The 25,261-nt window shown below is 43.0% G+C and overlaps 1 protein-coding gene across 6 annotated transcripts in view; it reads right to left on the bottom strand.

Annotated features, from left to right (window-relative positions):
* The window catches only part of LOC122550867 (CRACD-like protein), a 197,077-nt gene that overhangs the window by 115,731 nt on the left and 56,085 nt on the right, over positions 1–25,261 (bottom strand). For 3 of the 6 annotated variants that reach the window (XM_043692226.1, XM_043692227.1, XM_043692231.1), the window contains exon 1: positions 675–870. The exons of the other annotated variants lie outside the window; for them this stretch is intronic. In XM_043692226.1, the coding sequence (XP_043548161.1) occupies positions 675–712 (38 nt within the window). In that variant the 5' untranslated portion in view covers positions 713–870. Of the gene's footprint in view, positions 1–674; positions 871–25,261 lie in introns of those variants that run through there. 6 annotated transcript variants of the gene reach the window in all.

Here is a 25,261-nt window from a genome sequence, read left to right as displayed (position 1 = left end):
TGGATGGGTATATAAATAGGAAGGGTTTGGAGGGATATGGGCCAGGTGCTGGCAGGTGGGACTAGATTGGGTTGGGATATCTGGTCGGCATGGACGGGTTGGACCGAAGGGTCTGTTTCCATGCTGTACATCTCTATGACTAAGTAATCTGAAACAGCAGCTAAAAAAGTCACATTTGCTCAGGATTGACTTCACCTTTGCAAACAAAGAATGTTCTGATTGCAGATCAAAAGTTGCTATGCCTTGTTCAGTAAGAATAATTCAAACTCAGTTAGCTTCTGGCAATGGCATTAATAAGCCATCCTTTATAGCTTTTGTCAGCTCCTCTTTACACAGATTGCACGGATTTTGGTTTTGTAAATTGAGTTCAAATGTAGCATACATAGCCATTCTCAATTTGTTCCTCTTGGGGAAAGGTCTCACTCAGCAATGTTTTATAACAAATCAAAAGGACCTTTTGGAAGAAATGTATTTCTGAATTTAAAGTCATGGTATCAGTCAGTGGAGTTTATTGTGCAGTTCTGCGGCTGCTGAACGATTGTTCTGATGATATTGCAGAAATCACTCTTTGCTCTTTCTCTCTCCCCATTTTGTACAAACTGTTAGGAAAGTTCCTGCGGTTGAAACGCTGCTAACACGCTCAGGTTGAAGCATGGTAGTCAGATTCCACTTACCTCGAGTCGCTTCGCAGACATTGGTAGAATCTAGCCATGTTATGCACTGCAACCTCTCTGCCTCAGGCTCTTGCAAGCTACACACATTAAGCTGGCACGGTCACAGTAATGTGTTTTTGCAAAAGCTTGCGAACGCATGGACTCCTGCATGCCTTTCGTAATTATCAGCCAGCTTAGGTTACTGCTCCCGTTAAAGGATCCTGTGCCTTTGCACTGGCTCAAAATGAGTTTTGCAGTATCAGCTTTGCCGCTCCCTCAAATGACACTCCCATTTTCCGGCTTCATTTTAACCCAAATGAATTTGATGTTGAAGAGTTCCATTGCATACCAATCATTTGTTTAATAAATCACATCTCCTCAATCAGCAACACTTGTTTTCGGCTGCCTCCACTTGTTTGGGTTTAAGTTTTAATGACACAGTGAGACTTTGACAGTTTCAATTTTCTGTTCATTATGAAATAATATTGTTACCAAAATGTCTCCCCTCCCCTTCACACCACCCCCCGCACCCCCACCCACCCTTGTCCTGCGGGCAGCGCTGTTTGTTTTCTTGAACAGGCTGAACTTGAAACCAAGAACAGAGATTTAAAACAAGCCCTGCCATCCCAGCATTTTTCAGCTCTGCAAGAAAAAATGTTTCACAATTTGCAAAGTTGTCCCACCAATGCTCAGAAATTTACACTTAACAGTTTTAATCTTTATTCCTGTACTATTCATTCCAATTTCTTGAAGTAATAACTCTGTTAGAGGTGAGAATAGCAAGGACAGGGTCAAGTTCAGGGTACATCTTATGTTGTTGACAGTTTGTAACCACAATCAGCTTGTGCAACGGAGTTTAGGTGGGAGTAAATGGAAAGGTTGCGATTAGTCTCAATGTCATCATGAGGTAGCACAGTGACCGGGTGCTGTCACTGTCAGCGACAATGATGCAGTAATGTCGTCTCACCAGCCCCAAGTGCACAAGCACCAACTTGACCTTCTTGGGTAGCTCAGTGGGTAGCACTGCTGCCTCACAACAGGGAACCTGGGTTCAATTCTACCCTCACGTGACTGTGTGGAGTTTGCACGTTCTTCATATGTCTGCGTGGGTTTCCTCCGGTGTTCCAGTTTCCTCCCACAGTCCAAAGATGTGCAGGTTAGGTGGATTGGCCATGCTAAATTACCCATTGTGTCTAGGGATGTATAGGCTAAGTGGGTTAGCCATGGAAAATACAGGGTTATAGAGGGAGGGGGTCTGGGTGGGATGTTCTTTGAAGGGTCAGTGTGGGCTCGATGGGCCAAATGACTTGCTTCCACACTGTCAGGATTCCATGAATTGACCACATACATTCCTTAAAAGAAAGAATTGTATTCATATAGCACCTTCTATAACTTCAGCATGCTTTGCAGCTTAAGGAATACTTTCTGAAGTATAGATATCTTTAAGATAGGAAACACAGCAACTAATTTGTTCAGAGTGAATCTCATAATCAACCATTTTAAATGCTGCTGGGCCCAGTTCTCCCCATTCTCCTCTACACTGTGCGATGGATCACTTGCATTCATCAGTAATGGTGTGTGGGCAACACAGGCAAGTCCAGCATTGGTTGCCTATCCCTTGGGCTGAGTGCCTTCCTCAGCCGTCTCAGAGGTCTGGAGTCACTTGTCAGCCAATTCACGGCAAATTTCCTTCCCCTAAAGGATATTCACAAGCCTGATGGGTTTGTGAATTGTTGATAGTTTCATGCCAAACATATGACTCGCTTTCAACTCCAGATTTTAGTCAGTGAATTCAAACTGCACCAACTGACAGATGAGATTTGAAGCCATGTTCTCAATGTATTACTCAACCAGCGACATCACCACACCACCACCAACCCCATATTATTGGTTTATCACTTCATTTTGAGAATATGAAAAACATTCAACACTGCTCAAGGCAATTGAAAAGAATAGCAATATTTACAATCCTTCACTCCCTCCAAATAATTGACTGACTGTAAAAATCAAAGGTTGACGATAGCAGGTAAGAGATATGCATGAGATCACCAAAGATTTGTGAGAATTCTTTCATTGTAATTACTTGAAACTCAAGCCGAGACTTGTGTGTTCCTTTTGTACTTATAATTTGTCTCTTACAAGGGAGATCTGTAATCAGATACGAGTTGCACTCATCCAAAAAAAGACATTACAAAAGTGAAAGACAGTAGTGTAATACACCTAATGCACACTTTTGATTCAATGGATTGTTATTTAACAGCCGTTCTTAGCAGCTGTGATCAAAGTCCCCAGGTCCCGAGTCAGTACAGATACAAAGGCTGTTACGTGTTCATTGCTTTCACTGGAACTGGGGTGAGGTTTTGAAGAAGGGAAAGACAGAAGGAGATTCCAGGAAACCTTCTCGCCTTCCACCATTTTAACTGTTTTTTTGTACGTGTGTCAGGTGATCATTTCAGGAAGAAGGTCAAAGTTCAGTGACCATTCCCATCCCAGTACATTTTATTCAGAATGGTAGATGGACTTCCCAGTCTCAGAGCTATCTGCAAAGCATAATAGCATTGGTGTCAAGAACGTTGTATAGTATGGTACATGCATGCATGTAAATTAGGGGCAGACATTAGCTATTCAGCTCCTTCAGACTTGTTCCACCATCCAACCATGGCGTATCTACTTGTGTTCACAATTCCACATTCCCATCTACCACCAATAACCCATGATCCCTTTGCCTTACACAAATCGGCCTACCTCTGCTCAGAAACATTCCAATACAAAAGGAAGCACCCTTTTCACATTCACCTTGTCAAGGCCATTCGGGATTTGATATACTTAAATCAAATCACCCCTCATACTTCTAACCTCCAGTAAAAACAAACCCAGCTTCTCCAATTTACCCTCATAAGACTCAGTCATTCCAGCAATCAACCTAGTAAGTGAATGGCTAATATCCAACAGATGCAAGATAAAATGTGGCTCTCAAATCGAGTGCATGCTGAGGATGGTTTGATGTCTCATTTGACCAGGACAGTTTGCAGCTTCATCTTCTTTCAGTTTTCTAGCCCCAGGGGCTCTCAGGTGCCAAGTGGAGAGGTAGGTTGCATCAAGGAGGCCATACCAGGCGCACAGGGTCACCAGGTCAAGTGTCACTTTAGTCGGCCAATCGAGAAGCAGGGCAGGAGGAAGCCATGTGTCTCCAGGAAGATTGTGACAAACTTTTACAATCTCGAATAAAATGGTATGTTATTTTGTTTTATCCATTTGTGGTACATGGTGGTTCCCTGAAGAAGATGTGTGCTGCCTCTGAACCAGAGCAATACCATTCATGTGATTGGCAATGTCAGTGGGGCTCTGAATTGTTGCACTATTGAGTCTCTCTGGTTTGGCACAGAGAAGATCAGCTGCATTGCCCTGGGTCAGCTCACATCTCTTCAGCAGATGACCAAACACCCTACTAACAGTGTCTAACAGTCCATCACATTCCCCATTGACCTCAGCAGTCAACAAGACAGAGCCTATTTCCTTGCCAGAGAAGCTGCTGTTATGCAGCACATGATTATGTGCCTACTTGAGACCATTAGATCACTAATGGAAAAAACATGAAATCAATGGGATCAATGGCGTCCTCCTGTACTATATTGACTCTAAAAGCTACCACTCTGTCCACGTATAAACTAACACAAGAACTGTCAAAGCTGTCTCAAACATTGTACAACCTTCGCACTGTTCAAAATGAGGAATTTGACAGGTTAGTGTACAACAGACAGACCCGGCTGATGACATCCCTGCATGTAACCCCACCAAATCACCAAAGCAGTACTGATACAATTGAACCAGGAGCCCTTCAAGTACACAGCAGGTTTCTAGCAGAGGTTTAATTGTCTGGACTAACCAGGTGAAGTGGGGGTTACCTGCAATACAGTCGAGATACAGAATGTACACATGATCAATTTTACAAACTTTGCATTGCAAGGAGACATGCACTTGGATAAGGAAGTGCAATACCAGTCACAGATCACACGAGATGTGATGTGTAACACGCTCCACCACTGAGAATCTAGACTGTCCTTCCAAATAATGGTCCATCAAGGACATAAAGTCTTCCTCACTCACTTTCTGCAGCGTTGAAGAATACTTTTAACATTCAGACCCCTACATCAGTGACATTCTGAAAATGCAGATTCAGAATATGCTATTACCAAAATGTCAAGCAAGCCACAAAGGAACTCTACTGGCGGGTCTCCAACTTGGCCAGCTTTAGAGAGAGTCCCGAGTGCAAAGCAAGAGACCAGGAAAAGACTGCAGCAGCAGCACTGAAAAATCAAACACAGATCACAGCGATCTGCAGAAGTCTCAGCAGGGATGGAGAAGGGCAGCATAAATTATTCTTGCTTTACAGCAAACATTCAAATTCCATGACCATACAGATCTGCAGGATAAATTTTAGTGTGCAGGGATTAAAGTACGTGGCGGAGAAACTAATTTTAAATTGAATATTGTAGTGACACGTAGATCTTTTCAGATGCTACACTGGAGTTGACAGCAGGAATCCTCAGACTACCCTCCATCACAATTTCAAAGGACAAGAATCAGAGGAAGAGGGTGGATGTGTGCAACACTTTGCTGCAATGAGTAAGAGATTATCGAGGACTCAAAATCTCTAAGACTATTGAGACTTTCCATATGGTTCCTAATCATTACTATTACATTCACTAGAATCTGAAACATTGGAACTTCTTGTACCTTTGGATTCAGGGAAAAGTTTCCTGAAAACACAGATGTCTCTTTTGAGGAGGATTAGTGATTTCTTGAAGATAAAAAAAAGTACATTGTTTTCTTATTGCTTGGACCTGGTGAAAAAGATGCAAAATGACAAACACAACCACAATTAAGTGAACAAGTTCCTCCCAGAGTAGTTAGCCAGATCACTGTTAAGAAGCAAAAAAAAAATCCTGTTCTATTTGATTCAACAACCAAAGCATGAGAGGCGAAAGTGAGGACTGCAGATGCTGGAGATCAGAGTCTGGATTAGAGTGGTGCTAGAAAAGCACAGCAGGTCAGGCAGCATCTGAGGAGCAGGAAAATCGACGTTTTGGGCAAAAGCCCTTTAAGTGAGGCATCCAACAATTCCACAGCCAATAAAGTGACCACAGAATCTGAGATATTGAGAATTAGAATTAGAGAAGCCATCTTTAATCATACATAGAAGATCTCGAACATTCAAACGAAAATCAGGTGCTCTGAAGTTTCAGTCAGGATGGGTGGTGCCACATCTCCGTGGGCAGAATTTATTATATGCACAAATCTTTTCAGTCACGCATGAAGTTTATCATTACCCTCTGCAGAGGCCCACAATTTCAGGTAGCTAACATGAGGTTCTCTAGTGATAGGAAGAGATCCTTAAGTCCATAGTGGATTAGGTTAATATTGCACATGCAGAAATTGTTGATCTTGCAGTGGGAGACTGCAAGAGAAATCCATTAGCAAGCCACAACAGATTATAGAATATTTTTCCCCAGACATAAGCCTATAAAACCAAATTATTGAGCTCACATAGAAAGCTTTTACAAAGTTAAAATTGAACTTAAGATTAGAGTAAGGGTTGAACAGTTTGGAAAATAACAAGAATTGATACAGTCCAACTATCTCAGTGAAATGCTCTGAGATGGCAGCCAAGTCCAACGTATTATCGAGACTATGCCATAAACTGCGCATGAAGTACAAAGACAATGGCTGGCCATAGTCCAACTGTTAGCATTCCATTGCAAGGATTTCTGCATGTAATCTAGGATAATGGTCCAGGGAAGCACTGAGGGAATACTGCATTGTCAGTGATGCTGTCTTTTGGAAGAGATGTTGAACACAACTCCCCTCTCAGGTGCATATGAAAGATCCCGGAGAACTGTTTTCAAAAACAAGAGGACAGTTTTCTTGGCCAATAGTTATCCCTCCACCAATATGGCTAAAGCTGGTGATTTGGTCATTATTATGTTGCTGTTAGTGGGATCTCACTATGCCCACATTGGGCTTTCTACATAACAAGAGTAACTATTTCAAAAACACTTTAGAGACTGCAGAGTACTCTGGGCCAGTCTGGGTTGTGAAAGGTGCTATAAAAAATCAATTATGCCTTTTTACTTTGCATTAATTTAAGGGAGGAAACAGTTTGTTTATAAACAATATTCAACTGTAAATACAAGAAGCACTGTGAAGAGGCCTGGACCTTCGACAGGCAGCCAATGCAGGGTAAATATCAAAAAAGGTCATGAAGCTATTTAAAAATCATTTATTAGAAACAAATATTAAATAACATGAGCAATAGATTTCAGAAAGATTTGGTGACAGACTTCAAATTGGCCAATGCCTTAGGCTACAAGACGACATAGACAGGCTGGTCCACTGCTCTGCCTTCATCAATCCTCTTTGTTACTTCTTCAAAAAGCGCAATCAAGTTTGTGAGACATGATTTCCCATGGACAAAGCCATGTTGACTATCCTTAATCAAGCCTTGCCTTTCCAAATACGTGTAAATCCTGTCCCTCAGGATTCCCTCCAACAACGTGCCCACCACCAACATCAGGCTCACCGGTCTATAGTTCCCTGGCTTGTCCTTACCACCCTTCTTAAACAGTGGCACCACGTTAGCCAACCTCCAGTCTTCTGGCACCTCACCTGTGACTATTAATGATACAAATATCTCTGAGAGGTCCAGCAATCACTTCTCTAGCATCCCACAGAGTTCTAGGATACAGCTGATCAGGTCCAGGGGATTTATCCACTTTTGTGTATTTCAAGACATCCAGCACTTCCTCCTCTGTAATATGGACATTTTTCAAGATGTCACCATCTATTTCCTCACATTCTCTATCTTCCATGTCCTTCTCCACACTAAACACTGATGCAAAATATTCGTTTAGTATCTCCATCTCTCCACACAAAAGCCGCCTTGTTGATCTTTGAGGGGCCCTATTCTGTCTCTAGTTACCCTTTTGTCCTTAATGTGTTTGTAAAAATCCTTTGGATTCTCCTTAACCCTATTTGCCAAAGCTATCTCATGTCCCCCTTTTGTCCTCCTGATTTCCCTCTTACGTATACTCCTACTGCCTTTATACACTTCTCAGGATTCACTTGATCTGTCCTGTCTATACCTGACATATGCTTCTTCTTTCTTAACCACACCCTCAATTTCTTTAGTCATCCAGCATTCCCTACACCTACCAGCCTTTCCTTTCACCCTATCAAGAATATTCTGTCTCTGGACTCACATTACCTCATTTCTGAAGGTTCCAATTTTCCAGCTGTCCCTTTACCTGCGAACATCTGCCCCCAATCAGCTTTTGAAAGTTCTTGCCGAATATCGTCAAAATGAGCCTTTCTCCAATTTAGAACTTCAACTTTTAGATCCGGTCTATCCTTTTACATCGCTATTTTAAAACTAATAGAATTATGGTCGCTGGCCCCAAAGTGCTCTCCCACTGACACCTCAGTCACCTGCCCTGCCTTATTCCCCAAGAGTAGGTCAAGTTTTGCACCTTCTCTAGTAGGTACATCCACATACTGAATCAAAAGGTTTTCTTGTACACACTTAACAAATTCCTCTCCATCTAAACCCTTAACACTATGGCAGTCCCAGTCGATGTCTGGAAAGTTAAAATCCCCTACCATAACCACCCTATTATTCTTACAGACAACTGAAATCTCCTTACAAATGTGGTTCTCAATTTCCCACTGACTATTAGGGAGTCTATAATACAATCCCAAAAAGGTGATCATCCCTTTCTTATTTCTCAATTCCACCGAAATAACTTCCCTGGATGTATTTCCGGGAATATCCTCCCTCAGCACAGCTGTAATGCCATCCCTTATCAAAAACGCCACTCCCCCTCCTCTCTTGCCTCCCTTTCTGTCCTTCCTGTAGCATTTGTATCCTGGAACATTAAGCTGCCAGTCCTGTCCACATTTGAACCATGTTTCTGTAATTGCTATGATATTCCAGTCCCATGTTCCTAACCATGCCCTGAGTTCATCTGCCTTCCCTGTTAGGCCTCTTGCATTGAAATAAATGCAGTTTAACTTATCGGTCCTACCTTGTTCTCTGCTTTGTACCTGCCTGCCCTGACTGTTTGACTCACTTCTTCTCTCAACCATACCAGTCTCAGATTGATCTCTTTCCTCACTATCTCCCTGGTTCCCCCACACCACCCTGCCCAACTTACTAGTTTAAATCCTCCCAAGCAGCTCTAGCAAATCTCCGCCAGTATATTAGTCCTCTTCCAATTCAGGTGCAATCCATCCTTCTTGTACAGGTCACTTCTACTCCAGAAGAGATTCCAATGATCCAAAAATCTGAATCCTTCTCCCATACACCAGCTCCTCAGCCAGGCATTCATCTGCTCTATCCTCCTATTCCTACCCTCACTAGCTTGTAGCACTAGCAATAATCCAGATATTACTACCCTCAAGGACCTCCTTTTTAAATTCCTGCCTAACTCTCTATATTCTCCCTTCATAATATCATCCTTTTCCCTTCCTATGTCATTGGTTCCAAGGTGTACAACGACCTCTTGCTGACCCCTCTCTCCCTTGAGAACATCCTGCACCCTCTCGGAGATATCCTTGATCCTGGCACCAGGGAGGCAATACACCCTTCCGATTTTTCACTGCTGGCTGCAGAAACATCTGTCTGTGCCTCTGACTAGAGAGCCCCTTAACACAATCGATCGCTTGGAACCCAACTTACCCCTCATTACATTAGAGCCTATCTTGATACCAGAAACTTGGCTGTTTGTGCTACATTCCCCTAAGAATCCATCATCCCCTACATTTTCCAAAACAGCATTCTTGTTTGAAATGGGGATAGTCACAGAAGACTCCTGCACTACCTACCTACCCCTCCTACCTTTCCTGGAGTTAGTCCATCGAACTGACTGTAGCTGCAGCTTTTCTCTTTCCTGTAACTGCCATCCATCACACCCCCGAGCTCTTGGAAATTCCTCATTGCCTCTAACTGTGGCTCCGACCAATCCGTTCGATCTGATAGGATTCGCAAACAATGACATTTATTACAGATATATTTCTCAGTAACACGTAGACTCTCTTGAAATTCCTATATCTAATAAGAAAAGCATATCACTGTGCTAAAGGCCAGTTTTTCTCCGTCCAATCTACAGACGCAGATAGCATCGTCTTATTGCTTTACAAACACTGCTCCAGGCTAATACTTACACCAGTCTCAAATTGATCTCTTTCCTCACTATCACCCTGTGTCGCCTCTCCCCCTCCCCCCCGCCAACCTTACTAGTTTAAATCCTCCCAAGCAGCTCTACCAAATCTCCCTGCCAGTATATTAGTTCCCTTTCAATTCAGGTGCAATCCATCCTTCTTGTACAGGTCACTTCTACCCCAGAAGAGATTCCAATGATCCAAAAATGTGAATAGACAAATAAAACTATTTATATTTTAAAAATTTAGTCAAGAGACAGATCTCAATAAAACATATAATCATGAAAGAACCCACTCTACTCACTTTTGTAGATTTACAGCAAGGCTATACTTAAAACTTTTCACTTATCTGTTTTTGTGCTGTGACCTCTCCCAAACAGGTTCCTCCAAGATCAGCTGTGAATTTTACTGTTCGTTAAGTTTTCCTAGACGCACTCCAATGTCTAGCGATAGATGAATTCAAACAGCAAAGGCAGTAACTGTGCAGATTCACTGTTGTTTCAGTTAGCAGTGTGGGTTTCTCTCTCTTTCTCCCTCCTGCACTGACCATGTGATGCCTATTTTCTGTCCTTCTCCCTATTAAAAGTGCTGTTGTTTTGACATTTTTTCTACAAAGTTCCAAAACCATGCAGCAGCATATAAAACAGCAATTGCTGCTCCTGGAATTCAAGGAAATTACCTCCAACATCTAAAATACCTCTAAAAAGGGCCCTGGGAAGCGCTGAGAATCAGATAGAAACCCTGGTCATGTCCACCAGTCCTTTAACATATCATGGACAGGTGGATAAAATAGTTAAGAAGACATATGGAATACTTGCTTTTATTAGACAAGGCAGAGAGTTTAAGAGCCGGGAGGTTATGCTGTAACTGTATAAAACATTGGTTATGCCACAGCTAGAATACTATGTGCAGTCTGGAATCCACATTATAGGAGGGGCGTGATTGCACTGGAGAAGATAGAGGAGGTTCATCAGGAAGTTGCCTGAGCTGGAGAGATTTAGCTATGAAGGGAGAGTGGATAGGTTGGGATTATTTTCCTTAGAGCAGCGTAGACTGAGGGGGTCATAATTGAAATGTATAACATCATGAGGGGTATAGATAGAGTAGAAAGGAAGGAACATTTCCCCTTGATTGAGGGATCAATAACCATGGGGCATAGATTTAAGATATGGGGAAGAAGGTTTAGCGATGATGTGAGGAAACTCACTACTTATAAGAGTAGTACAGGCAGATATCTTCATTATACTTATGAAGTAGTTAGATGTGTACTTAGAATGCCAAGGCTATGGGCCAAAATAGTTATACAGGATTAGAACAGGTGATTGTTTGTGATTTGTGCTGACGGGATGGACTGAAAAGCCATCCCCAGTGCTGTAGACCTCTATGACTCTACGCCTTTACAACATTAACTTTGTAAAGTGGCACTTTAGGGAATAGCTGCAAAAGTAGAAGAGTGATGCCTCAAAATGAAGAAACACAACTGTAGTGATTGTAGCGAGGTCAGCCAGGTGGGCCTCATAGCACATAAATTCCCTGACTGGACCAGATTAACAGCCCAATCAGAGAGTCCTGGCTGACAGATAAATAGAGGAGTTAGAGATTCTGACCCTCAGAGCTGGCTGAGGTAGATGGCCAGTGTCAAGGACTTTCCATGTATAAATAAAGGTTGGTGACAGGATACAAGCCTCTGTGGAGTTATTTCAATGACGATGAGAGTAAAGCACATCCTGAAAATACTTGCTCGCAAAAGATGTCTTTGAGTTGGCACTGTACCATTGGGAAGTTTGACTCATTTGATCCTGCCATCGAAGGCTGGGCCCAGTGTGTGGAAAAAATGCATTATATTTTCCCAGACAAACGACATTGGGGCAGTTGAAAAGCAGCGAGTAATTCTCCTGTCAGCTTGTGGACCCACAGCTTTTGCTGTTATTAAGAACCTAACTTTCCCTGAGGCACCAGATACTAAAACCTTTCAAGAGTTGACAGCTTTCGTTAAGGAATATTACAACCGCAAGCCTCCTTGAATTCTGAGATGCTGTTGTTTTTACTCAGCTATTCAAGAACCAGAGGAATTTGTGCCAGGATTTTTGATGAAGTTAAGACTACTGGCAGAGACATGTGACTTTGGTTTATCACTTGACAAGATACTGAGAGACCGTTTGATAAGTGGAATTAATGATTAGATTGGAAACAGGCCCTTCGGCCCAACAAGTCCACACTGGCCTTCCGAAGCATAACCCACCAGACCCATTCCCCTATATTTACCCCTAACACTGTGAGCAATTTGGCATGGCCAATTCACCTGACCTGCACATGTTTGGATTGTAGGAGGTAAATGGAGCACCCAGAGGAAACCCACGCAGACACTGGGAGAATGTGCAAACTCCACACAGGCAGTCACCCAAGGTGGGAATCGAACCCAGGTCCCTGGCACTGTGAGGCAGCAGTGCTAACCACTTAGCCACCATGCCAGCTGAACCTTGTGACAGCACCTTACAGCTGAAGTCCAACTGGACTTCAAATAGACACTACAACTGGGTTTGCCATTGGAAAATACGACAAATGGAACACATGAGTTGCAGGATATGCCGATGCAAGTAGACAACCTGGCCAGTCCGACTGAGCTTGTGAAGTACCACTTGAGTGAAGGCAATTGCATAGGATATATCCTGAAAAGCGAGACTCTTGGTCAGCTTACAGCAAAACCCCAAAACAAAGCTTGGCTAAAAGGTTAATTTTTTTTCAGGATCTGGGCCAGCAAGCCATTCAAGAACACCCCAGGAAGATCTCTAAGAAATGGGGAGCTACCTACTCATGGGGAAGGAATGTAGTGATTGTAATGAAATCAGCCAGGTGAACATCATAGAATGTTAATTTGGTCCAATCAGAAAGGCCTGGCTGACCAATATAAACAAGAGTATAAGAGTATCTTAACATGCTGAGTGCTGACTCTGATAAGGCTGTGTCAGAGTCAAGGACTCTGCACATGTAAATAAAGGGTGACTTGATGACGAAATACTGGCCTCAGTGGAGCTATTTCCACAGCGCTAAGATTGGATGTAAATGACCCAGTATTGAGGAAGAAGGAAAAGACTATTGGTGTCAACATAACTAGAGGAAATGCACAGTTGGCAGACAAGTGAAACTGAGAAATGGTTGTACTGGAGTTTCAGTTTCAGGTATATTATGTGAATTTGGAACAGTTCCATCATTCAAAGTTTTATTGCTTTTCCATTTACCTTGTAGAAATTTTGAATGATTCTCTTTTTCTGGCCTCGCACCAGAACTAATAACCATACATGCAAAAGGTTACAGAAAATTCAGTTGCAGTTACAGAAAACTGGTGACAGAACTTTCAAAAAAGTCTTGAAACCCATAGTGAAGGAAGGAAGTTACTTTGGGTTACTTAGGAAAGGAAGACTTGCAATGAAGTGTAAGAGTTAATGGCCACTTAAATAAGAAAGCAACTACCCAAGTGTGATTACTGAGCAAAGAATTATTTTAGATTCAAATTCATCATACAATCAACTGGGTGAGATCCATTCAAGTGGATGATTAGTCACAGCATTAGATTCTAGGACCTGCTTAACAAAATAAACTTCAAATGAGAGACTCCAGGAAGCATCAAGTAATAAAATGGAGTCAGTGAACATTGGTTCTGGCAGGGATCTGATACAGACCACAATGCAACCAGAAAGCATAGACTTGTGGGCATGGGATGTAGTCTCTCATTTTGTTATCAATTAAAGGTTCAAAGGTAGAAGACAGAGGATAGTGGGGGAGGGTTGTTTTTTGGATTGGAGGCCTGTGACCAGTGACGTGTCACAAGGATCAGTGCTGGGTCCATTGATTTTTGACATTTATATAAGTGATTTGGATGTGAACATCGGAGGTATGGTTGGTAAGTTTGCAGATGACACCAAAATTGGTGCAGTAATGGAGTGTGCAGAAATCTCAGAGTACAATGGGACCTTGATCAGATGGGCAAATGGGTTGAGGAGTGGCAGATGGAGTTTAATTTCAATAAATGTGAGATGCTGCATTTTGGTGGGGTGGGGGGGGGCGGCAAATCAAGGACAGGACTTATACACTTTATGGTAAGATCCTGGGGAGAGTTATTGAACAAAGGAGACCTTGGGATGCAGGTTCATAGTTCCTTGAAAGTGGAGTCACTAGTAGACAGGACAGTGAAGAAGGCATTTGGTACACTTGACTTTATTGGTTAGTGGACTAAATATATGGGAGGAGAAAGTGAGGTCTGCAGATGCTGGAGATCAAAGTTGAAACTTTATTGCTGGAACAGCACAGCAGGTCAGGCAGCATCCAGGGAACAGGAGATTCGACGTTTCGGGCACAGGCCCTTCTTCAGGAATGAGCAGAGAGTGTTCAGCAGGAGAAGATAAAAGGTAGGGAGGAGGGACTTGGAGGAGGGGAGTTGGAAATGTGATAGGTGGAAAGAGGTCAAGGTGAGGGTGATAGGTCGGAGTAGGGATACAATTATAACATTTAAAAGGCATCTAAATGGCTATATGAATAGGAAGGATTTAGAGGAATATGGACCAAATGCTGCAATCGGGAATAGATTAATTTAGGATATCTGGTCAGGTCGGCATGGACTGGTTGGACTAAAGGGGCTGTTTCTAAGCTGTACATTTCTATGACCCTCTGAGGTGAATAGAATGTCTACTTATGATTCCAGCATCTGCAGTTTTTTTTGTATCTAACTGAAAATATATGGGAGATCATGTTGCAGCTGTGCAGTATATTGCTTGGGCCATTTTTGGAATACTGAGTTCAATTCTGGTCTCCCTGCTGTAGGAAGGATGTTGTGAAACTTGAAAGGGTTCAGAAAAGACTTTCAAGAATGTTGCCAGGATTAGAGGGTTTGAGCTATAGGGAGAGGTTGAATTGGTTGGGGCTATTTTCCCTTAAGCATCAGAGGCTGAGGGGTGACCTTATAGAAGTTTGTAAACTCATGAGATTTTATAGGATGGATAGGGTGAGTAACCAACCAAGGCCTTTTTCCCAAGGTAGGGGAGTCCAAAACTAGAAGGCATAGGTTTAGGGTCAGAGGGGAAAGATTGAAAAGGGACCTGAGGGGCAATCTTTTCACACAGAGGATGGAATGAACTGTTAGAGGGATTAATGGATGATGATACAATTATAACATTTAAAAGGCATCTAAATGGCTATATGAATAGGAAGGATTTAGAGGAATATGGACCAAATGCTGCAATCGGGAATAGATTAATTTAGGATATCTGGTCAGGTCGGCATGGACTGGTTGGACTAAAGGGGCTGTTTCTAAGCTGTACATTTCTATGACCCTCTGAGGTGAATAGAATGTCTACTTATGATTCCAGCATCTGCAGTTTTTTTTGTATCTAACTGAAAAATGGGATGGTAGATCCATTACTAGTGGTTTGGTAACACAATTAGAGGCAACTGAGAGGTCTAGGAAAAGAATTATCTTGACAACATCATGAAATCTGTGAATTTTGCAAGAATACCATTACAGTAGTTATAGTGAGAGTTATAAAGAGACTAAGGTGAAGTGCGTAAGTTGCATTTAAAGGACTAGCTGGCACCCAATAAAGTATATAATTCAACTGTTTTACAGGGAGACAAATCAACATGGCAATTATTTTCAGTGGAATTAAACTTTTCACCTTCACATTTGTGGGCGGCACGGTGGCATAGTGGTTAGCACTGCTGCCTCACAGCGCCTGAGACCCGGGTTCAATTCCCGCCTCAGGCGACTGACTGTGTGGAGTTTGCACGTTCTCCCCGTGTCTGCGTGGGTTTCCTCCGGGTGCTCCGGTTTCCTCCCACAGTCCAAAGATGTGCAGGGTCAGGTGAATTGGCCATACTAAATTGCCCGTAGTGTTAGGTAAGGGGTAAATGTAGGGGTATGGGTGGGTTTCGCTTCGGCGGGTCGGTGTGGACTTGTTGGGCCGAAGGGCCTGTTTCCACACTGTAATCTAATCTAATTTCTTGATTCCAAATATCACAGATTGAAAACAAACAAAAATCATATCATGTGTACAATTTCCTTGTCAAATACACAAAAGGTTTGGAACCACCACCCATCCCCCACACAGCATTTTCTCTTTCTCCTCTTCTTTGAAGTAACCCATTTGATTCTTAGCAAAATGCCCAAAATGATACAATCTGACAATATGAAATCCCTTCAGCCACTTTCACTCACACACACACACACACACACACACACACACACACACACACACACCAATAGTTTGCAGCACATAGCTAATGTTCCACCCATCACCACGTTTGAAATATTAACTAAGCTTCATTACAGAATAGAACGTGCACGTGACTGCAATACAGAAATCTGAATCCCCTCATGAAAAGACAAGTAAAAAGGAATCATCAGCCCTGTCTGGTTTCTCAGCTTTTTCGCTTCACACAGTGTAGTCTGTGACAACTCAGCATTTCAGAACAATCTCAACATGAACATCAAATAACCAACTGTTTAAAATCAACATCCTCAATTACAACAGACCACTTAAGTTGCCAAATCTTTGTGGAAGCAAGTCAGGTATCAATTTGGCAGTGTAAGAATTCTCACCTCTTTCACACATTCCATGGGTCTGTTTCAAAACAGCATTATGAATATACCCATCAGGAACATGTTTCATGCTGGTCTGAGTTTGGAGCCACTTGCAGTACAGCTGGCTGAAGTGTATAGTCAGTATCAATTTGACATGCATCAGAAAGTGTAAACTACAAGCGAATTGTTTTTATCTTGGACGTTTACACACTAGCCTTTCAAAATGTGGAAAAGTACAATACCAATCAAACTCCATTTAATGGAAACATGCGGGTAGGTAGAATTTAAAATGAAAGGCGGGTGCTTAGAGGCATGGTGTTTTTACAGAATTCCCATGCTTATAGAGTGCTAATTTGCAATGTGACAATAACCCGACTCATGCTTATATTTTATAGAAAAGTCTGATACAATTCATGGTGATCCCACTTGCATGTACTCAGTGTAACCCAGCCTCTGATACTCATTGCTTTTGTTCTTGTGTGTTTAAAATGAGCAGGATAATACTAATTATGCAAATTACCTGTCAACATCTCAGCAGCCTTTTCTCCCAACTGCCTCCAATTTCATCTTCCCATTCCTCAACGCCTGTGACTGGGCCCTCCCACCTGCTCTCTGTCACCAGACCCATTCTAGCCAAGGGAGGTTTAAAGGCAATACCATTAGGATGTGCAGCAGTGGTGGTCTCAGCTCCTCGAGGCATCTTTTGTTTGAATAAATTCCTGCACTTGTAAATTAGGCACCGGTACTTCCTTCAGAATGCCTCATTAATGATTGCTGTGCAGAAACTATACACTTTGTTATTAGAGCTCACCACTGTGTGAGACTCCTTTTTGTGTCCGTCATACAGTGTGTTTTAAAGAAATAACAATTTAACAGCTTTCTCACTGTAGACTGGAGGATAAACCCCTTTATATCCACATTTATAGTGCCATGGTTGAGCACATTTTTGAGTCACTTTTGTCCTACCTGCAGCCTCCTGTGGTACATCGATATCAAAAACTGAGAGTACAATGTGCACATACACATACTTATGCAGCAGCCTGGATTATGAAAACAAAGTATCACTGTTCCTGATACTCACTGGAAGTGAGGGTTGAGCATGGACACAACACATTGAAATACATGAGATGCTGGTTTCCCCATTCTGCCCTTCCCATTCCAGCTGAAATAAGTGGGAACAGCTCAACACAGAGAACACCAGATGCCCCAGGCATGCAGTGTTGGACCAGGATTTCGTTCAGTTGGGGGTTAGTGAGGAGTCGGGGACAGTGGCTGGGATTTGAGAGGCCTATGGTGTGTGAGTGGAAGTGGAAATCAATTGCGCACTTACAGGCCAGAATTGATCCAGTAGTGGATAGATTGCCAACAGCATCTGGTAAGGAGATGGCATTGCTTCTTTCCAACAGGGAGAAGATGAGGAGATGGTGGCGTAATTGTAATGTCACTGGCTAGTAATCCACAGACCAGATTACTCCTCTGCGAGAGGTGGGGCTCAAATCCCACCACAGCAGCTTGTGGAATTTGAATTCAGTTAATAAAATCTGAAATATAAAGTGATTGCTATTATCCTTCAGGGATAATATCCTTCCTTACCTGATCAGGCCTATATGTGACTCCAGACCCACAGAAGTGTAGTTGACTCTTAATTGTCTTCTGAAATGACTGTACAAGTCAATCAGCTCTAGGGCAGTCAGAAATAGGCAACAAACGCAGTGGTTGCTGGCGGTGCCTGAAATAACTCCACAGAGGCCACTGTCCCATCACCAAGTCACCCTTTATTTACACAAGCATAGTACACGATACTGACCCAGCTAGCTCAGAGCCAGCTCCTACAGTCACAGAGGCATGCAGCACACTAACAGATAGAAGCAGGGAGGTTGGTTCCAGTGGGGGTGAAACTACAATCAGCAGCATAGCTTCAAAATAAGGGGGAGCAAATTTCAGACTGAGTCGAGAAGGAACTTCTCGTTGTGAATCTGTGCAATTCCCTACCCAGTGAAGCAACTGAGGCTACTTCATTGTACATTTTTAAGGCAAAGATAGATAAATTTTTGAACAGTGAAGTCGTTAAGGGTTATGGTGAGCAGGTGGGTAAGTGGAGCTGAGTTCTTGAGAAGATCAGCCATGAATGACAGAGCAGGACAGAATGACAGAGCAGGATTGATGGGCCAGATGACTTACTCCTGTTTCGGCTTTTTTACGTTCTTACGAAAGGTATTAAATTTCATTCTGCAGCTCAGAAACAGGTCGTGCAGTCAAACCAGTCTATATCTGTGTTTATGTTCGACTCACCTTTCTTCATCCAATCCCGTCAGCAATACATCCTCCCTCATATGGCCATCTAGCTTCCCCTTGAACAGATCCCTACTGTTTGCTTCAAGGGAGGTTAATGCTGAAAAACAGCTCCTTATTCTACAGTTGGGTCAATTCAAGAATGTCACCTCATGAGCTCAGATACCGAAAAGAACTTGATTATGCGACCTCTAACCACCAGAGCCAGAAAGCAACTGGAGTACTGAGGGAGACTAACAAGCAGAAAGCATTGGGAGATTCGAATATTTTAATAGGCTTCAATGGGTTTAATTAATATTGCCCAGTAAAAATACCACAGACAGAATACATGCACATTCAAAAGCAAAACATAAAAAAATGAAGGGAAAGCCAAGGAGCAGAAACCCTTGATTTATTTTTACATGTTACAACACATTTTATTGTCTTGTATCCAGAGTCACAACTGACTTATTTAAAAATCTGATTGAACTTGAACAATCTTGCAATTGGTCAGTCAACAATTCTACAATCTCTGAATGAGAGTTTTCAATCACAGTTCTTGCATTGATCTACACACAAGAATACAATTGCTAATTTGAAAGGAGATGGTGTCAACTTTGGCTGTCTCAGACACATAATGCATTTCGCAGTTCATTTTGGATGTTTTTTGAAGAAAAGGCAAGCAGGTGGGCATCATTTTAGTCGAGTAAGTTTAGCCGATTGGTGCATAAATGATCTGTTTCTTTGGGGAGATCGGGTTTCTTTTTGTTTTAAAATAGCTCTCTCCGGGGTGATGTATGAGAAAATATTTCATAACTAATTAATGATCTTTGTCCACAAGGAAGGAATGAAACACTGGAAGACCTGATGTTAAAAAGTAATTCATGTTTTACCTTAGATCAGCTTGCTCAGTTGGCATTCCTCTCAGTGACATAGCAGAAGTTTAGCTCAGTCATCCAGCCCTCTTTCTATTTGACTGTGACTATTAAAGAAGCCTCAAAACAAACTGATGCCTAACAAATGTCCACATTCACAGGGTTCCCAATACTGAGGCTTCACTGCCTCCATGTATCTTTACAATTAATGAGGCTACACTCCAGTGAGTGCCCCCTTGCAAAGATTTATTGTGAGCAGGATAAAATATGTACTTTTATCATGCTCAGTTGAGAACAAAAATATCGTTTTCTTAGTGCTCCACACGGTCATGTCTATGCTTTGACTAACTCCTGTCCCTATCAAAACAAGGCCCTGGAACATTTTTATATGAATGTACAGGGATCACTGCTAGGACCATAAAAGTTTGCAATATATTTTAGTAACTTGGAAAAAGGAATTGAATGTACTGTAGCTAAATTTGTAAACATCATTAAAATCGATGGAAAGGCAGGTTGTGAGAGAGATACAAACATTTTAGAGAGATATTGATAGGTTAAATAAAAAAGGAAAAAGTTGGCAGATGACTATCATGTGGGAAGATGCAGAGTTGTTTATTTTGGAAGGGGGAACAAAAGAACAGAATATTATTTAAATGGAGAAACACGGCAAAAAGCTGCATCACAAAAGGACTTGGGGGTACTTGTGCAGGAAATACAGAAAGTTTGCACACAGGCGTAGCAGGTAGTCAGGAAGGCTAACTTTTTTTTATTTCAAAAATATACTTTATTCACAAATGTATTGATGATCTGTACAATTGGTCATGCCATACATCCGTAAACATTCCATTTCTTTGCATACAGAGACAGAGTAATCATTCATATATACAGGTCTGTACGATTACTATCCACATGTTTAGCTGGGGGTCAGCGGAGCCCCCTTACTGCTTCGGGCCCCTGTGCTTAGGCAGGCAGACGTTACACGGTGGTCTTTCCCCACTGCGCCTTGGCGGCAGCTGCCTCAAGCTTCAGTGCGTCCCTCAACACATAGTCCTGGACCTTGGAATGTGCCAGTCTGCAACACTCAGTCGGGGTCAACTCCTTCAGCTGGAAGATCAACAGGTTTCGGACCGCCCAGAGAGCGTCCTTCACCGAGCTGATGATCCTCCAGGCACAGTTGATGTTCGTCTCGGTGTGCGTCCCGGGGAGCAGATCGTAGAGCACGGAGTCCCGCGTCATGGCGCTGCTCGGGACGAACCTCGACAAACACCACTGCATTCCTCTCCATACTTCTTCTGCATAGGCACATTCTAGAAGGAGGTGTATGACAGTCTCGTCCCCCCCACAGCTGCTTCGAGGGCAGCGTGCAGTGCGGCTGACAGTCCAGGCGTGCATAAAGGATTTCACAGGCAGAGCCCTTCTCACCACCAGCCAAGCCATGTCTTGGTGCTTGTTAGAAAGTTCTGGCGATGAGGCATTCTGCCAAATGGCTTTGACAGTCTGCTCAGGGAACCACTCAATAGGATCCACCTTCTCCTTTTCCCAAAGGGTCTCAAGGACACTATGTGCTGACCACTTCCTGATGGACTTGTGGTCAAAGGTGTTTTTCTTCATAAACTTCTCCACAAAGGACAGGTGATACGGAACGGTCCAACTACTCGGTAGTCAGGAAGGCTAACAGAATATTGGCTCTTATTTCAAGGAGTTGGAGTAGAAGTGTAGGGAAGTTTTACTGCAACTGTACAAGGTGGTGTGAGACCTCATCTTGAGTACTGTGAGCAGTTTGGTCCCCTTATTTAAGTAAAGATATCATTTCATTGGAGACAGTTCAGAGAAGATTCACAAGGATGATTCCTGGTAGGGATTGACTGTCTTTATGAGCAAAGGCTATACAGGTTGGGACTCTACTCACTGGAGTTTAGACAAATGAGAGGTGATCTCATTGAAACACACAGGATTCTTAACAGGCTTGACAAGGTAAATGCTAAGAGGATGTTTCCTCTCATGAGAGAGTCGCAAACCAGAGGGTATTGTTTCAGAATAAAGGGGTGCCAATTTAAGACTGAGATGGGGAGGAATTTTTTCCCTCAGTGACTTTGGAATTCCTTGCCACAGTGAGCTGTGGGAGCAGAGTCCTTGTGTGTATTTAAGACTGAAGTAGATAGATTCTGATCAGTCGGGAATCAAGAGTTACAGGGAGAAAGCAGGAAAGTGGACGTGAGGAATGCTGAAACCAAAAGAGAAAATGCTGGAAAATCAGGTCTGGCAGCATCTGTAAGAAGAGAAAAGAGCTGATGTTTCGAGTCTAACTGACCCTTTGTCAAAACTAAAAAAAGGGAGAAATAGGGAGGTATTTATACCAGGCTGAGAGAAGGCAAGTCATGGCTCCAGAAGCAAAGGTAGCAATAAAGAGGTGGTAATGACAGCGCATGGAGAGATTATAGGGAGATTAGGAGCTGGGAATGACCAAGGCTGAAGCCAGTGCTATGTGACAAAATATGTGGGGGATGGGGGAGGGATGGGTTAAGCAGAGGCAAAATGGAAAACAGGGGAGAAGGGTAGCAAAGGGGGAAGAGGAGAGGAAAAAGGTGATGAGAGGGTGGGGAGCGAGAGAAAGAGAGAGAATACTGAATTAGCCACAACCCTACTGAATGGTGATCAGGCCCGAGGGGCCAAACACCTACTCCCATTCTTATTCCTTACGATCGTGTGTGTATTTAAGGTCTGGCTCCTACCAAATTCCTTACTAGACTTGGGGCATAATTTTCCCCTCTTGGAAGGTGGTGACAAGGGACAATATTGGAGTGAGACAGCGCTGGAGAAAAACTTACTCTTTCTTGTCACATCTGCAATTAAGTGCTGGGTGAGAAGATTCATGGACAACTGTCTCAACTCATCAGTAATTAAAACCCTTAAGTTGTCAATTAATGGCCACTAAGGGCCTCAATTTGGCATTCCCCTCATCACTAGCCTCCCCATGGGTGAGAAAGGTGGCTAGTGACCACAACTGGGAAACCACGGCAGCTTGTCTGCCAAGATGGGGAGGGGCTCTATTTGCCATATTTTGGGGCCAATCTGAGGTAAGGATGGAGGGCAAACAGTATCGTCCAAAAGCCAATGGCCTTGCCTCCAACCTGTCTGACATCCCTCTTCCCATGAGAAAAAGGAAAAGATATTCATTACCATGCATGACTTGGACCCTGTGAGACGTAAGCCTCAAACTGCAACCTTTAGGACTTCGAGGCTGCTGGCCCGTCACCAGTGTTGAGGCCTATGATAGGCTGATTCCTTTTAAAAAATGTATTCAAAGGATATGGGACTCCTTTGTTAGGCCTTCATTTATTGCCCATTCCTAGTTGTCTTCTTGAACTGCTACTGTTAATTTGGTGCCGGTAGACCCATAATGCCATTATGGAGGGAATTCCAGGATTTAGAGTCATAGGGTCATACAGTGTGGAGACAGACTCTTTGGCCCAAATCGTCCATGCTGACCAGATATCTTAAAATGATCTAGTCCTATTTGTCACCATTTGGCCATTATTTCTCTAAACCTTTCCAATTCATGTACCCATGCAGATGTATTTTAAATGTCAAAATTGTACCTGCCTCCACCACTTCCTCTGGAAGCTCATTCCATGCACACACCATCCTCTGCATGATAAAGTTGCTCCTCAGGTCCTTTTTAAGCCTCTCCCCTCTCACCTTAAACCTTTGCCCTCTAGTTTTGGACTCCCCCAATTTAGGAAAAATAATTTGGCTATACCTTATCCCTGCTTCTCATGATTTTACTAAGATCACCCCTCAGCCTCCAATGTTCCAGAGAAAAAAGCCCAGCCTACTCAGCCTCTCCTACAGCTGAAATCCTCCAATCTTGGCAATATCTTTGTAAATTTTTCTGAACCCTTTCAAGTTTAACAACATCTTTCCTACAGTAGGGTGACCAGAGTTGAACACAGTACTCTAAAAGTGGCCTCACCAATGTCCTGCTTAGCCACAACATGAACTCCTATACTCAATGCACTGGCTAATGAGGCAAATGTGACAAATATCTTCTTCACTACCTTGTTTACCTGTGACTCCACATTCAAGGAACAATGAACCTGCACCCAAGGTCTCTTTGTTTGGCAACATTTCCCAGGGCCCAACGATTAAGTGTATAAGTCCTTCCCTGGTTTACCAAAATACAACACCATTCAGTTATCTAACTTAAACTCCATCTGCCTCCTTGGCCCATTGGCCATCTGATCAAGGTCACTTTGTAAATGGAGATAATCTTCTTCGTTGTCCACTATGCCACTTATTTTGGTGTCATCTGTAAACTTACTAACCAAACCTTCTATATTCGCATCCAAATCATTTATAACAATGATGAAAAGCAGTGGACCTAGCACCAATCCTTGTTACCACCTACCCAGACTTTGCAAAGCCTTGAAAAACCATTGCCAGGATAAATGTTACCAAAGTGAGTGCCCTCTCCAGGTCATTATCTCCATTATTTGATCATTGGCTACATATGATCTGCTGCGATGGTGGGCCACATTGTCTGCATGCCTGATACAAGAATCCTGAAACAAAAGCTCTACTCTGAGCTCTGCAATGGTAAATGATCACTAGGAGGGCATAGGAAATGCTACGATCATGCCCTGAAAGCCTTCCTAACCAAAGGCAGCATGCTCCTGACATGTAGAAAGTGCTAGCCCCAGAATGCACAAACTGGAGAAGAGGCAACTGCCAAAGTCCGAGCCACTTTGAGCACCAGAGTAGAACATGTGAAAGCCAAATGCAGGCCACAGGAAAAGCGCTCAGCATCTAGAGTGTTCCATCCATCTACCTCAGCAGCAGCAGAATCTGCGGTTCCAGTTAGGTCTATTCAGCCATCAGAGTACCTACTAGTCCAGACAGGGAACAAGTCTGCTCAGCCCTGAGGGACTGCCAAAGACTTTTAAGACTAGTCCAGTTCAATTTCTGACTGATAGTAAGCCTCCAGCTTGTTGGTAGTGAGGGATTCAGTGATGGCAATGCCATTGAATGTCAAGGGACGATGTTTAAGATTGGATATAGTCTTTGCCTGGTACTTGTGCAGTGTGAATGTCACTTGCCACTTGTCAGCTCAAGTTAGCAGGATTGCATAGTTAGATCTGATCCATTAGTTGTGGGATCACTTGGCTCTGTCTATCACTTGATGTGTATGCTGTTTGGCATGTAAGCAGTGCCTAGCCTTTAACTACATCAGGTTGACACCTCATTTTTTAGCTATGGCTACTGCTGCTCTTGGCATTCCCTTCTGCACTCTCCATTGAACCAGGGTTGATCCCCTGACTTGATGGTAATGACTGAGTAGGGGATATGCCAAGCCATGAGGTTGCAGATTGTGTTGGAGTACAATTCTGCTGCTGTGGATACCCCTCAATGCTTATGGATATCGAGTCTTGAGTTGTTAGGCCTGTTCGAAGTCTGTTCCAGTTACCACAGTCATAGTTGAAAATGTGTTGCTGGAAAAGCGCAGCAGGTCAGGGAGCATCCAAGGAACTGGAGAATCGACGTTTAGGGCATAAGACCTTCTTCAGGAATGAGGAAAGTGTGTCCAGCAGGCTAAGATAAAAGGTAGGGAGGAGGGACTTGGGGGAGGGGCGTTGGAATTGCGATAGATGGAGGGAGGTCAAGGTGAGGGTGAT

This window comes from Chiloscyllium plagiosum, chromosome 6, assembly GCF_004010195.1.
Source record: "Chiloscyllium plagiosum isolate BGI_BamShark_2017 chromosome 6, ASM401019v2, whole genome shotgun sequence".
Taxonomy (NCBI): Eukaryota; Metazoa; Chordata; class Chondrichthyes; order Orectolobiformes; family Hemiscylliidae; genus Chiloscyllium; species Chiloscyllium plagiosum.
The sequence above is the reverse complement of the archived record's forward strand: the minus strand, read 5'-3'. Positions and strand labels throughout refer to the sequence as shown.